Source organism: Mustela lutreola, chromosome 8 (genome assembly GCF_030435805.1).
Source record: "Mustela lutreola isolate mMusLut2 chromosome 8, mMusLut2.pri, whole genome shotgun sequence".
Taxonomy (NCBI): domain Eukaryota; kingdom Metazoa; phylum Chordata; class Mammalia; order Carnivora; family Mustelidae; genus Mustela; species Mustela lutreola.
Genome location: NC_081297.1, coordinates 95,530,014 through 95,544,377, shown reverse-complemented (window position 1 = coordinate 95,544,377; position 14,364 = coordinate 95,530,014). Strand labels below are relative to the sequence as shown.

The 14,364-nt window shown below is 35.4% G+C and overlaps 1 protein-coding gene across 3 annotated transcripts in view; it reads right to left on the bottom strand.

The window, feature by feature from the left end:
• The window catches only part of LRP6 (LDL receptor related protein 6), a 170,996-nt gene that overhangs the window by 110,577 nt on the left and 46,055 nt on the right, over positions 1–14,364 (bottom strand). For all 3 annotated transcript variants that reach the window (XM_059186068.1, XM_059186071.1, XM_059186069.1), the window contains exon 3: positions 3,156–3,353. In XM_059186068.1, the coding sequence (XP_059042051.1) occupies positions 3,156–3,353 (198 nt within the window). The remainder of the gene's footprint in view (positions 1–3,155; positions 3,354–14,364) is intronic.

The window sequence follows — 14,364 nt, the reverse complement described above, 5'->3', positions numbered from 1 at the left end:
TAATGAAACAAAGATACATGAGTTACTTGATGGACTTCAAAATAACAATCATAAAAATGCTCACTAAGGTGAGCAGAACAATACATGAAAAGGGTGAGAATTTCAACAAAGACAGAAAATACAGGAAAGACAAAACAAAAAAAAAGAAAATCAGAGAGGAAAAGAATTCAAACTGAATTGAAAAACTCAATAGAAAAGTTCAACAGACTAGATCAGGTAGAAGAAAGTATCAGCAAATTCAAAGACTGGGCAACAGAACTCATCCAAAGAAGCAGAAAGAAAAAAGAATAAATATGAAGATGGCTTTAGGAGACCAGCAAGTGGACCACTGCTCACATGATAAGGGTCCCAGAAAGATAGGATAAAGTGAAAGGTGCCACATGTTTATTGAAAGAAAATGCCCCCAAACTGCCCTAACCTGGGGAAAGAAACAGACATCCAAATATAATGCATAAACTTTCAAGTAAGATGAATCCCCCCCCCCAAAAAATCACACCAAGACACATTATAACTGAAATATCAAAAGTTAAAAAACAAGAAGAACAACAGCAGAAATAGAACTTGTTTCACACAATGTAATCCCCATAAGACCATCAGCATATTTTTCAGCAGAAACTTTGGAGGCCAGGAGGGTTTGGCAAAATATATTCAAAGTGCCAAGGTGGAAGGGTGGCAACTGCCAACCAAGACTACTCTACCTAGCAAAGCTCTCTGAATGGAAAGAAAAATGAAGAATTTCTGAGACAAGGAAAAGCTGAAGGAGTTAATCACTACTACATCAGCCTTATAGGAAAGGTTAAAGGGACTTCCCCAAGCTGAAACAAAAGAGGCTAATTACTAACAAGAAAACATGAAAGTATAAATCTTACTGGTAAAAAGGTAAATACATAGTTAAGTTCAGAATACTCTAATTCTGTAATACTGTTGGGCAAATCACTTACAAATCTAGTATGAAGGTTAAAAAATTATAGTAAAAATAACTATAATGTGTTAATAGATGAATAAGGTAAAAAGATGTGAACTGTGACATCAGAAACATTAAATGTGGGAGGAAGAGTAAAAACTATAAAGCTTAAGATGCATTCAAAGTTGTTACTAGCTTAAAATACTGTTATAAATATAAGATGTTCTTTATAATAACCTTAAATGGGATTTTTACTTTGATACTGCTGTGTGTCTCAAGTTTATGGATAATTAGTTTTCCTGAAATTTTAGAAGATGGTGTTTAAGGCAGTTTTTCTACAGAATTCACTCTTCTGTTGTTTTCATGTAATGTTAAACAATATGGTAGCTTCCTTTCTGAGACCTCCCAGCTCTTTCTCAGCCTATCCTTATCTGAACCTTCTCTTTCCTTCCTTTTTTGATCCTCTAATTTTCCCTGTTTTGTTCAATTTTTATGCCACTCTTGTATTCAATTTTGTTTCCATTCAGTGCAGTACCCTGTGCGCTGGTAGAGATCTTTAGCAGCTCCATTTCAAGAATTCTTTGGAGCCAAATTGCTCTATCCTGTCTTTACCATGAACACATTGTACTTGGCTGATACTGGAGTGGGCAACCCTCCCCACCTCATTTCAGCTGCTGCTCTTAATATAGTCCACCACATTATCTAGTAAATAGTTGAGGCTATTTTGGAGGTCTCCTGCTTTTAAGATCTGTGAAACACCCCACTCAATTCTCTCAGCTTACTCTTGTACAAACAGTAACGCTATGGAGGTGCTACAGCTCTTAGTGGTTTGCTCTTACACCTGCTTTTTCATCTGGATGCCTGAGGTTAGTTTCATGGTATGTTTCTGGATTTGCTATTCATTAGTTTTTGTGTATTTTGAGGAAGTCAAAAAAACAATGATATGGCCAGATTTACTTCCTACCATCCCTCTTAAAGCCAAATTTGAAGTTCAAACAAAGAAATTGTGTTTTTATATTCATCATATACTTATTATTTCTCATCTTATTTCTATTTATTTTTAAACCATTTTGTATGTCTTTTCATTTTTTTTTTTTGAAGATTTTATTTATTTAACAGGGAGAGACAGTGAGAAAGGAAACACAAGCAGGGGGAATGGGAGAAGAAGCAGGCTTCCCACCAAGCAGGGAGCCCGATGCGAGGGTCCATCCCAGGACCCTGGGATCATGACCTGAGCTGCAGGCAGCCGCTTAGTGACAAAGCCAAGCAGGCACCCCTTTCCATTCTTTTAAAACGAGGCAAAAACAAAAACAAAAAAACTTCAATTCCATAATTCCAAAAACTTTATTTTAATAAATTCTTTAAATTCTTTCATGATTTTCAATACTTCTAAATGTTTCCTGATTCATAGTTCAGATAACTCACAAATGTTCACACTTGGAAAAAATGCCTTCAACTGCTCCTAAGACTCTCTGTTTCTGTTAAGACCTTAAGAATGAGACTACTAGAAACCAAAATAATCGTTCAAACACAAGAACATAGATAGTATCCTTAAAATTCTGAACATGATCTGACTAGAAATTCCATGTTTATGTATTATAACTTTGTCTTCCTTGAATATTGGTGTGCAGCATGCATTCAGATTTCTTCCTAGTCCTGGGGTCAGCAAACCACAGCCCACTGACTTATCATATGTTTTGTAAGTAAGTTTTACTAAATACATAAGGGAATGGGCATAGATGTGTTATCTACAGCTGCTTTCACACCACAACAGCAGAGGTAAGTAGTTGCAACAGAAATCATATTGAGCAGCACCTAGGGGCTCTATGGATAATTCTAAGTAGGATAACTGTTGTTCAGGGTGTCCAGCACACCACAGGATGTTTACCATCTCTGACCCCCCATAAACTAAAAGTAAAATGCCAGCAACACTCCCACTCCTCGTTAACCAAAATTTCCCACACTCTGGGAGAGAAAAATTATCCCTGTTTAAGAATCACTAAAGAACTAAATTAGCTCAGAGTAAAGAAAAAGAAAATACAGTCTGTAAATTCTAAATCCTACCAAGACAGATGAAAATGTAGTTACCTCTTTTTGAGAGCAAACTAAAAGTCTGCTCTTCTTCCTCTTTGACATTCAGCCAAAAACACATTAAGTTCTTAATAAAGTTAGCCTTTATAATCTGATTATGATATTAAAACACCATGATATTTACCTAAAATTTAAAATTAAATTTATGAGGCCATCTTACCGATTTGTTCCATCCAGATTTGATTTGTGGATGAAATTTAGTTTTGCATCTGCCCAATAAAGCTTCTGTTCCTCATAATCCAAAGTCAGTCCATTTGGCCAGTAAATTTCAGTGTTTATTATAATGAAGCGACTTGAACCATCCATTCCAGCACGTTCTATCTTTGGTACTTCTCCCCAGTCTGTCCAGTACATGAACCTAAAAACCATATAAACAAATAAACCCATGATATAAGCAGGTTAACAGCCCAGTATTTTGTAATTATCACTATTAGACAAAGAAAGCTTTCTCAAAAACACTACTACTGAAACCCTTAGAAATTATCAAAATTTTAATAATCTACCTTTTTGTCACCACCCTGGTAAGACTGATTTAGGCAAGCATCATCAGCATGCAAAAAACTATGTGATCAGAGTTTACTGAGGAAAAGGGTATTTACACTGTCTCCGTGTATCTCCCCACAGATTATTTATTAAGGACAAAGGGGAAAATGGTAACTTTAGAGAAAATAAATGTGCTGAACACTACCTTAAGCCCATCATCTAAGTTAACATGATCAATGAAAGAGGGAACAAGTTGGTGTCATGTATGTGACATACTTGCAAAGGACAAACCATATTTCATGAATATTCTCTTGCATTGTATTCTTGCAAAAAAAAAAAAATCTGTAACCTCACCAAAATTACGAGGAAAGGGAGAAAACTAAATTGATGAAAATTCTAGACAACAACTGGTCTTTGAAAATATCAATGTTACGAAAAGGATGGCTGAGAAACAATGTAGATCAGAGGGCAATAAAGAAACATGGCAACTATAAAGTGCATAATTCTGGACTGATCAGTTGAGGGAAGCGCTATGAAGACATTATTGGGAAACCTCGCAAAATCTGAAGGATTGTCAAATTGTATAACAGCTATGTACTGATGTTAATTTCCTAAATATGATCATTGTACTGAGGTTAGGGTATGAGGTTAGGGTATATAGGATTTCATTGTACCATTTTTGCTTCTATTCTACAAGTTTAAAATTTTTTCAAAATACAAAAAAAAATGGAAGTCTCCTATTAATAGTCTCATTCCAGAGGTAAAAAAAAAAATTTTCTTTGTTAAAGGTAAAACTCTTAGTATACTATATTTCATGGAGTAGGCTCCATGCCCAGTGTGGATCCTAATGCAGGGCTCAAACTCACAACTGTGAGATTAAGACCTGAGCTGAGATCAAGAGCTGGATGCTTAACCAACTGAGCCAACCAGGCTCCCCCAAAGACATATTTTTAAAGGTAACGAGGGTGCTATGAACTAGATATTATGTACTCAATAAATGTGTTCAGGCACAACTAAAATTCAAGTATAAATTTTACTCAAAAAATTGGTGAAATAGTAAATTAAGATGATTCCATTTGTACAAATAGATATTTCATATAAACTGCTTACTCAATGAAATTATGGGAAGAGAGTATGAAGTAGGGAATAACATACTTCCTAGACACAGGGCATTGTGCTAATGGTTTTATATACTTTATCTCACTTAAGCAGTGTTATGAAATATTATTTGTCCATCACCGTATTTCAGATGAAACAATTCAGAAGTTAGTATACTGCTCAAAGTCAGAGAGCTAATAAATGGGGAACAGAAATTCAAACCTACATCCCCCAGATTCCAAAGACAATTCTTATCACAGGTCAGAGCTTTAAGTTATAAGGAATAGAAAGCAAAGTATTCCCTAAAATGAGGATAACGACTGGATATCATCCAGAATGAGGAGCAGGAGAATGATTAGATTTATGCAAGGTAAAACTATATAAAAAAACAAGCCAGACAATATTAGACCATATTAAAATTTTTGGATTTTATTCTGAGAGTAACATAAAGATACTTCAAGACTTTGAATACTGGAGGTGAAATGACTAGCTTTGTGAGGTTTGGGGAATAGGACTGCTAAGGAAGAAGGGATTGGCTACAGTGGAGATAAAGACTAGAGGAAAACTAAAAATAATACACAGAGGCTCTCCTCTAAAACCAAAGAAAAACTAAGAAAAGATAGTAAAAAATAATTAGTCTCTGAAAATTGATCAAAGGATAAACAACAAGATGAGAAGCATTTACTCAAGAAAATCTACTAACTCTCAGAGGAAAAGTGACAATTCAAGTTGTCAATGTGACAAGTTACTTGCACCGCCATCCACGCTGCTAGATTTATGGCACCAAAGTTCTACCCTGAGCAGACACAACAGACCTTGCTACCTGGCTCTGCAAGAGAATGCTGACTTTATTTGAAGTAATGGAAAAGTCTATGCCCAGGAATGTTATCAAAAATAAGAGTGCTCTCCACAGCAAACAATCAGAGAGGGCTATTATCCCAAGCAATACTAGTCCAAAAAGTGTAAATGTAATGTAGGTAAATTTCACTTGAAATTTATTTAATGGACACAAGACTTTACTAGATACTCCACAAAAGAAGACACATGAGTAGACAAGTGGCACATAAAAAGATGCTCAATTTCAACAATCATCAAGGATATGCAAATTAAAACTACAGTAACAAAAATAAAAAATAAATAACCCCATAGTAACATACCAACTCCACATGCACTAGAATGGCTAACATTTAAAAGATTAACAATACTAAGTGTTGGTGACAAGTGAGCAACTGAAACTGTCATACACCACTAGTATAATCAGTTTGGAAAACAGTTTGGCAGTATCTTATAAACTTATAAACTCTATGAATCAACAATTTCATGTTTAGGTATTTATCCAAGAAAAATAAAAACATATCCACTCAACAACTGTATATGCAAATTCAAAGAAACTTATAACAGCTAAAAACAAGAAACAACATAAATATCCATTAACAGGATGATACATAAACTCTGGTATATTTATCCAGTGGAATACTACTTAGCAATACAAACAAAGTAACTATTCTTACATTCAACAAGAATGGATTTTTAAAATTAGGCAAAAGAAAAGAAACTAGACTCAAGAGTACCTACTTCATGACGCTTAGATGAAGTTCTAGATACAGCAAAACTTATCTATCGTGATAGAAATCAGATCGGTAGTTACTAGAGTGGAAACAGAGGTTGACTTGAAGGGGCCAGGACAGCTTTCTGGAGTGAGGTGACGGAAAATTTGGGGGGAGTAATGGTAGACATATACATTTATCAAAACATCAAACTTTTATAAATATAAAAATATGCATATTTCTGCATATAAATTATATCTCATTAAAGTTGCCTAGAACACATATAAGAAACAAGAGATGATTTTTTAAAAGCTAATTCAAAAGTACCTTCTTCTCTATAGAAGCATATCCTAGCTTACCCAGCATTACTCCCTCCTAGGTGCTCCTGGAACAGGTTTCACTGTACTTACCACACTTTATATATAAATTATGAAGAACTCATATGGACTGAACATAAGCAATTTGCACACCATCCAGATGGATACAGCAGTAAGTGGTGTTGTCTATTCTGTATAATAAAATTTAGGTATTTCTCACAAATGTCATTAACCTAAGTAAGCATTAAACTTATAAGTAAAAATTTGGTATCTAGTTTAGGGTGAAATAAAAAGCTAACAAATGAATTATCTCAATAAGAATTTCAGTAATAAAATTATTTACATGCTGCTGCTTCTTCAAAGCTAATAGATAACTCTCACATTATTTAACAGTAAAAAATGTATCAGGTCATAGTACTTCAAGGATAGACTTCAAATACAAAAAGAGAAATGGAGACATCTATCAAGAATGATAAAAGTTTCGAATTTTTAAGTGAATCTTATGGGTATTTTCATTTATCCAAATATTTAAAATGCAAAATAATAAATTTCATCAATACTAAAATTTCCATGTTATTTGATTAACATTTAAAGTAAAAATTCATTATAAATTTAATATAGAAAGGGAACGAGGCACAGGAAATAGAAAAACACAGAAGTGTTTTATAAACTGCCAAGATATTACTCAATTTTTTAAAATGTACTAAATACCTATTAGGAGCCTTGTATCACCCTTGATATAATACAAAAATAAGCAAGGCAAAACAACTGCCCGTATGAAAATTGCATATAGGCAAGGAGTGATAAATGTGGCATGAGTTGTATGAAGAGGGTGCTATAAGAGTACAAGGAATTGATACTCAATCAAGCTAGTTAATGTTAAGAGTTTTCAATAAAAGCTTACCAGAAGAACAATACTTTTATTTAGGTAGTTGCCAAAAAGAGAAACAGCATTCCCAGAAGAAGACACAGCATTTGAAAAAGACATCAGAATTCATGACATGTTCAAGAACGAGCAAAAAGATCAGCAGAGCTGCAGCATATAGTATATTTACAGTGGGGAACACCTGGCCAAAAAAAAAAAAGGAGTCCCACTGAAGGGACCTATTCTGCTGTACAAAGAAGTTTGAACTGTATAACCTATAGGTGGTGACAAGGTACTTAAGACTAAGCAGAAAAGTCAAGTCGTAAGATTATCCTTTAATCACTGGTGATAACACCAAGGGACTGGCTAGTAGGGGAAGAAATTACAGAAATATTCCAAATGAGAACTAATGAAGACAGAAGCTGAAAGACGGATCAGTGTGGGAGAAGAAAGATCAACAAGAGAGAGTAGGATGGCTCTCAAGAGTTGGCAAATTTGAATGAGTCCATATTGGTGTCATTCAGCAAAATATGGAATACAGAGTTTAGGGGGCAACATGATGATTTCAGATAAGGATGAAATTAGCATCTTCACCTCATTGTTTTTCCTTATATAGCCAAAGAACCAGTCAACATAGTAAAAGAAAAGCTAGAATAAAAATTAAAGGAAAGCAACATAGAAAAGGCAAATAAATTTAAAAGGATGTTAATAGTCAAAGTTGGACTATAGTAACAGGGCAAAAGAAACTTCAATAAAAAACTGCATATGAAACCAAACCAGCCCCAAAGTGTAAGGGTCAATGGGAACATAATGGGACAAATTATGGTAAAATTTTATGACCAGTAGAAAAAAAAATTCTGACTCTAATGAGAATGAAAAGAAAAGGTACCATGCAAAATTCATATATCCATCCACTTCCTGATCCCTGAGCCAGTTCCATCTTAACTTTGGTTAGTAAATTGGGCTTTTAAGTGAAGAGGAGGTTGGAGATTTCAAGGATATGTTTCCTGATAGAACTACAAAGAAAAAAACTGTGAATAAGTGTTATAATTCCATGCTTCCCCTCTACTTAATTATTTGTGTTGGTATTATATCTTAAAAATAAGAGATGATTAATAAGATAGTGAAAATATTCATTTTAGAGGATTTGTTTTTAAGGAAAATGTATAGTAATCAGATGAAAAACATTCTACTATTAAGGGACAAGAAAGAATATGGAGATGGCTTTGCTGTGACAATATCCATCAGAATGGAATTCTACATGTATAAACTGGTTTTCACAGAGAAAATTAGATTGCTAAGAATGATCCTTAAATGCCCAGTCTAGGTGACTAATTTTTAAAACCTAGTGGGCATAATACAAAGAATGTACTTAATTCAGAAATAACATTTGGTATACTACTAGAAGAAAAAGCTTATAAACCTGGGAATAAATAATATACTAAATCAATTTAATTCCCTACTATTATAAAAAAAAATGCTAGCTATAGTACAGGCATACCTTGTTAGACTATGTTCTGTGGATACCATGCCTTTTACAAAATGAAGACTTGTGACAACACTGCAAAAAAGGAAGTCTACTGGAATCTTCTTCCAACAGCATCTGCTCACTTCATGTCTCTATGTCACATTTTAGTAATTCTCCCAATATTTCAATTTCCCACCATTATTATATTTGTTATGGTGATGTGTGACCAGTGATTATGACTGGCTCAAAGTTCAAGTGATGATTAGCATTTTTTAGTAATAAAGTATTTTTTTTCCTCAAAGTATTTTGTAATTAAGGTATATACACAGTTTGTTTAGACATAATGCTACTGCACACTTAACAGACTACAGGACAATGTAAATATAACTTCATATGTATTGGGAAACCAGCAAGTTCACCTGACTCACTTCATTGTGATATCCACTTTATTGCCATGGTCTGGAACCCTCAATATCCCCCAATTATGCATCTTCCCCAATTGCTGTTATCTACAATCCTCTTTCTGAAGAAATTATAAGTGATGCATTTTCAGCTCCTCTAAATATAATAATGATGATGTATTAACTGTCTGGAAGGCCTCTCTCCTCCTTCTATACACTCTCATAAATATCCTGATTCTTCAGAAGAGTTCAAACGTCACCAAATTTTGGTGAAGCACTTCACGACTCCTTCAAGCATACTCTCCTCTGTACATTTCAAATAATACAATATTAGGACTGTTTACACACTCCTACCCCTCTTTATTCCAGGTCCTTGTTTTATTTATTGTTGTTATTATTTATTGTTTTATTTATTGTTATCCCTTATCCTAATAAAACCTCATATAATGGCAAGTGTATGTACAGTCAGCATTCAAATGCTTAATGTGTCTGCGACACCTGCCATTCTGTATGTGTGTATTATTACAGAAAGCATGTCCTTAAAAAATAAAGGCAGAATTCTATTTTAATGAATATCATTATTCTTCTACTATGCTCCAGTTACAAGCTGTTTGCTATTCCTTGAATGTGCAATGGCATTAGAGTCTGGCACGTAGTGTTCCTATTGACTAAAAGCTATTACCCATATTCATACACTCTCCCTGGAAAAAAACTGCTCACTCGGCTAGGAAATGCCAATCTGAAATAGCCCCCCAAATAAAACTGAATACTCTTTCCTTTGATCCCCCACTGTACAGATTTCTATAGCAATATCTGTAAAGCTTTACTGGAACAATATTTCCCTAAATTTAAAACTGGTTTATAACTAATAAATCTATTTTTAGATAGATAAATTAGTCTATTTAGTAGACAGCATACTAATATAATTATGCTATTCATGTTTTGCTACTGGGTCACTTCAGAGGATATGCTAGATTATCCCATCACCCAAAGCTAGAAGCTCTACATAGATAGCTCCACTTTTTTTATAATGCTCTGGTGAAGAGAATTTCTTTTTTCAAGATAAAATTATTTCGGTCATGCCTTTAATTACTGTCTGATACACTACAGGAATCTGGAAATTAGTTTTTGAGGAGAATCTTGCCCTTACCCTTGAGTATTTCCTCAGTTCACCTCTCAAGCTCATCTTACCTACTTTTATAGGGGCCTATATTCTTTAGATACATGTCATTCTCTGAGAAACCATCTTTACTCCTGATAATGAAACTGATTTCTACCCCCATTAGTCCTCATAAGAAAGCTGCTATAATATCCATAGTGACAAATTTCTTTGGTATTGTTCCTGCTGAATCAGGGCAAAAGTTTGGGTTTTGCCTATCAGACAAACCAAGAAAAAGAGAAAATGGAGGCGGAAGAGAAGGAAGCATCAGTAAAGCAGCAGCAGCAAGGCCCACAAGTAATCCATGCTGGTGAGGTTGGGGGCAAAAGCAAAAGCTAATTAAATCCAGTTTGAATTAATCCATCCTTCTTTAACCCAGTTTTGCAAGGAAGCACTACCAGCACCTTTAGGAGTATCTGTTGCCTCACATCAGTGAGAGTATGAACAGTGGTAAATATGCCACCTAACAGTGATGCCATCACTGAACCAGGTCTGTGATATGATTTTTATTAACATTGTACCTGGCTACATACTCCAAGCCTGGTTCTTCTACAACTTAGGAAATTTTATGAGTAACCCAATAATGTCTTTAAAAATACCTTTTCTGTTTAAACCACGGGGATTTCTATTACTTAAAACTATGAATATTCACATGCATTTTTAGATCCAACACCATCCAAAAGCATCACCTTAAAGTTTAGATGGTCACTTCAACACTTCTACCAACACAGCCTCTTATGTTAGAAGTCTCCCCATATCAACATCTTACAAATGACATGTTTCAAAAGTTTCACAGCTCTTCCCTCAATCTACTAGGACTCCTCTCATAAGGGCCAATGTCAACATTCATGAGAATGACTAGCAGAGAACTATCAGGCAAATTACATCCTGAAACTTCCATCTGTACACTTATCTAAAACATTATCATGATGAAAACTGATGTAAAGTGGAATAATCTATGACAGAAAAGCCAAATTCACATTAAAATTTGGCATTTATGCCACCATAAACAATGAAAACTCAACTAACCTGTCTGATTTACTCACTACTCACTTTCATAACTTCAAAACCCAGTAACCACCAATTCATAATGACCATGACATAACCAGTTCTTGAATATTCAGAAGCTAGAATTGTAACTATAATTAACAATTATGCTATGGTCTGAAAGTCTCTCACCCCCAAAACCCTTATGTTGAAATCTCCCAATGTGATGGTATTATAGGAGGTAGGGATTCTGGGGTGATTAGCTCTTAAGGGTGGAGCCCACATGAATGGTATTATTGCCCTTATTAAAAAGGCCCAAGAAAGCTCCCTTGCCCCTTTCTACCTTGTGGGATTTCAGTGAAAAACAGCCATGTAGAAAGCCAGCCCTCACCAGACACCAAAACTGTCAGTACCTTGATCTTGGGTTTTCCAACCTTCAGAACTGTGAGAAATAAATTTCTGCTCTTTATAAGCCACCAGTAATGGTACTTTGTTATAGAAGCCTGAATAGACTAATACAAGTTTTCTCGACCACAATGTTTCTTAGGCTGTGCTCTCCACTCCAAACACAAATACACTAATAACAGTAATACTAGTGATGATAATGATGATGCCAATTTTCAAACCTGGCAGCATTTGGAAATGACTTCAGAAATTCTTAAAATATCAGTAACTTGGGCTCTTCCATCAGAGATTCTAATTAATTTGGTCTGGGTTGGGACCCACACACATCAATATTGCCTAAAAGCTCCTCGACCTTCCAACTGACACCAGCTGTCAGCATGTTCCATCACAGCGCAGCCCTCATGGCATCCAAGCCCACGGTGTCGGTCGGGCCCCAGTGGGGACCTGGGCATGCTGGTGGAGGAAGGTGCAAAAGGTGACAATAGTTTTGGGAAAGCAGAACATGCCACCATCCACTTCATGTTGGAGGAGATTGACTCCTACCTGGACCACCTTCACAGAGAAGAACCACCACCTCCATGCCTGCCTCCAGGAGCTGCTTGAGTCCAGCTGGCAGACATGCCTTGTGTTCCAGCAGCAGCTGGGGGAGGGTCCTAGAGGCACCAGTCCCTAGGCTTTGGGAGCCACCAACCAGCCCCAACCCTGCCTCCCTGGGCTAGGCTCTGGCCTGGGCACTCACCACCTGGCTTAGATACCTTCTCAAGGGCTGGCCTTACAGGTCTGCCTGCCTGGGCCACCCTTCTGGTACTCCCCTTGATGTGCCTGGGCCAGCCCCTACCACCTGGCATCCTCTCCTGGGGTCAGGTGTGGGCCTGTGAACCACCCGCCTTGCCTGCCTATCCAATTCCAGGGCACTTCCCCACTCTGCTCAGGCCTTGAACATCACTTTAACAGGTGGACAACAAAATAAACAAATAAATAAATAAATATTTTTTTAAAATTAAAAAGATAAAAGCTCTTCAAGGAATTCTAATTTACTTAGGGTTTAGAACCAGTGAAGAGGAATCTGATTTCTTTTTTTTTTTTTTTAGGAATCTGATTTCTTGAAGCATCTGTTTATCCATAGCACTTTGTTCTTTCATAGTAGCATTAATATATTTAACTCACTAACCAGTTGGCCCTAAATATTAGTTAATAAGTAGCTCTTAAAACGGTGGAAGATTATATAAGGAAGCAAAGCATCAAATAAATTACTTCCCACACAACAGTCTTCCGTATTTCCCTCAAAAGTTTTATAACTTGAGAAATGGGATTTTTTAAACTTCACAATTACTGCTAAAATTGTACTAAGTATAAATACCCAAAAATATATAAAGATGAAAGTAGATTTTCAAATCTCTATTACAAATTTTCAAACTTTTAGATTTCAATTCTTTACATACAAAAATATTTAGTGGCAACCCTCAATGGAGTTTTAAGTGTGCTTGTTCACTGACGGTCTTACACACACCAGAGCCTCATTTTACTTATAGGATATGAACAAACGAATATAATAAATATCCCTTAAAAGCTCTTATTCTTAATTTGGAACATGCTGCCAAAATGGGGGGGGGGGGGAGAAGAAGCATGTTAGTTACCTATGATTTTCATAAAAATATATACACTACAAATAGTCACTTTGACAATCTTTAACTTTGACACTGTGTGACTCACATCTACCCTTAGCTATGCCAATTGAAGTGTGAAAAAGACCACAGAACGAACGTTTTTTAAGGTAATTACAGTTTTTTTGTTTTGTTCTTCAGGTAGGTCCAGTCAAGTAGGAGATCAATATTTAAGAAGCCATCATGACTTTAACAAAACTTCATCACTCAAAAGCAATTAATAATTCTGAGATTTCACCAGGGACAACTGGTATACTTCTAAGCATTTAAACACTCCTGAAAATAAAAGTTATCGCAAATTACTCTCTTTTTCAAGTCCACATAGATCAAGCAGAGAAAAGTTTTCAACCTTAATCAGACACCCATGGCAGACAGATACACCGCAAAGCCAACTCACTCTTTGTGGAGGTAGGGGAGACATCAAAACTCTTTGACAAAATTACTGACTCCATTTCTTTCTGAGACTCCAAGAATCAGGGTGAAATATGATCTAGAAGATCTCCAGTCTTCTGATAATAGTGCTAATTTTAGAGCTACCTGGATACTATCTGGAGCCAAAAAGCAGGAATAAGTTACTCCTAATTTCACCGTGGAGTCAAACAAGTCAAAGAAAAAAATTTAAGGTAACCACTGAAAAAACAAAACAGAAGCAGTTATTTAAAACTTTTTTTTAAACATCAGAAAAATGTATTTTAAATAGGTTCATTTCACAATGATTTAGTTTGCAAAAGAACACAAAACAGGTAAAAACAGTACCAAAGACCTTTAAATTACTAAAAGCTAAACGTATTTAAAGTAAAGAGCTAATCCAAAGAAAGTACAAGAAAAATAAGGGGAGAAGAAATCCCCAAAGTATTAGAAAAAAAGAAAAGAAAGAAGGCACCACAGAGAAAAGCACAGGAAAAACATGCGCTTACAAAACTATATCAAGACAAGTTTTTAGAAACCTGAACAAGCTACAACTATTAATAAAAT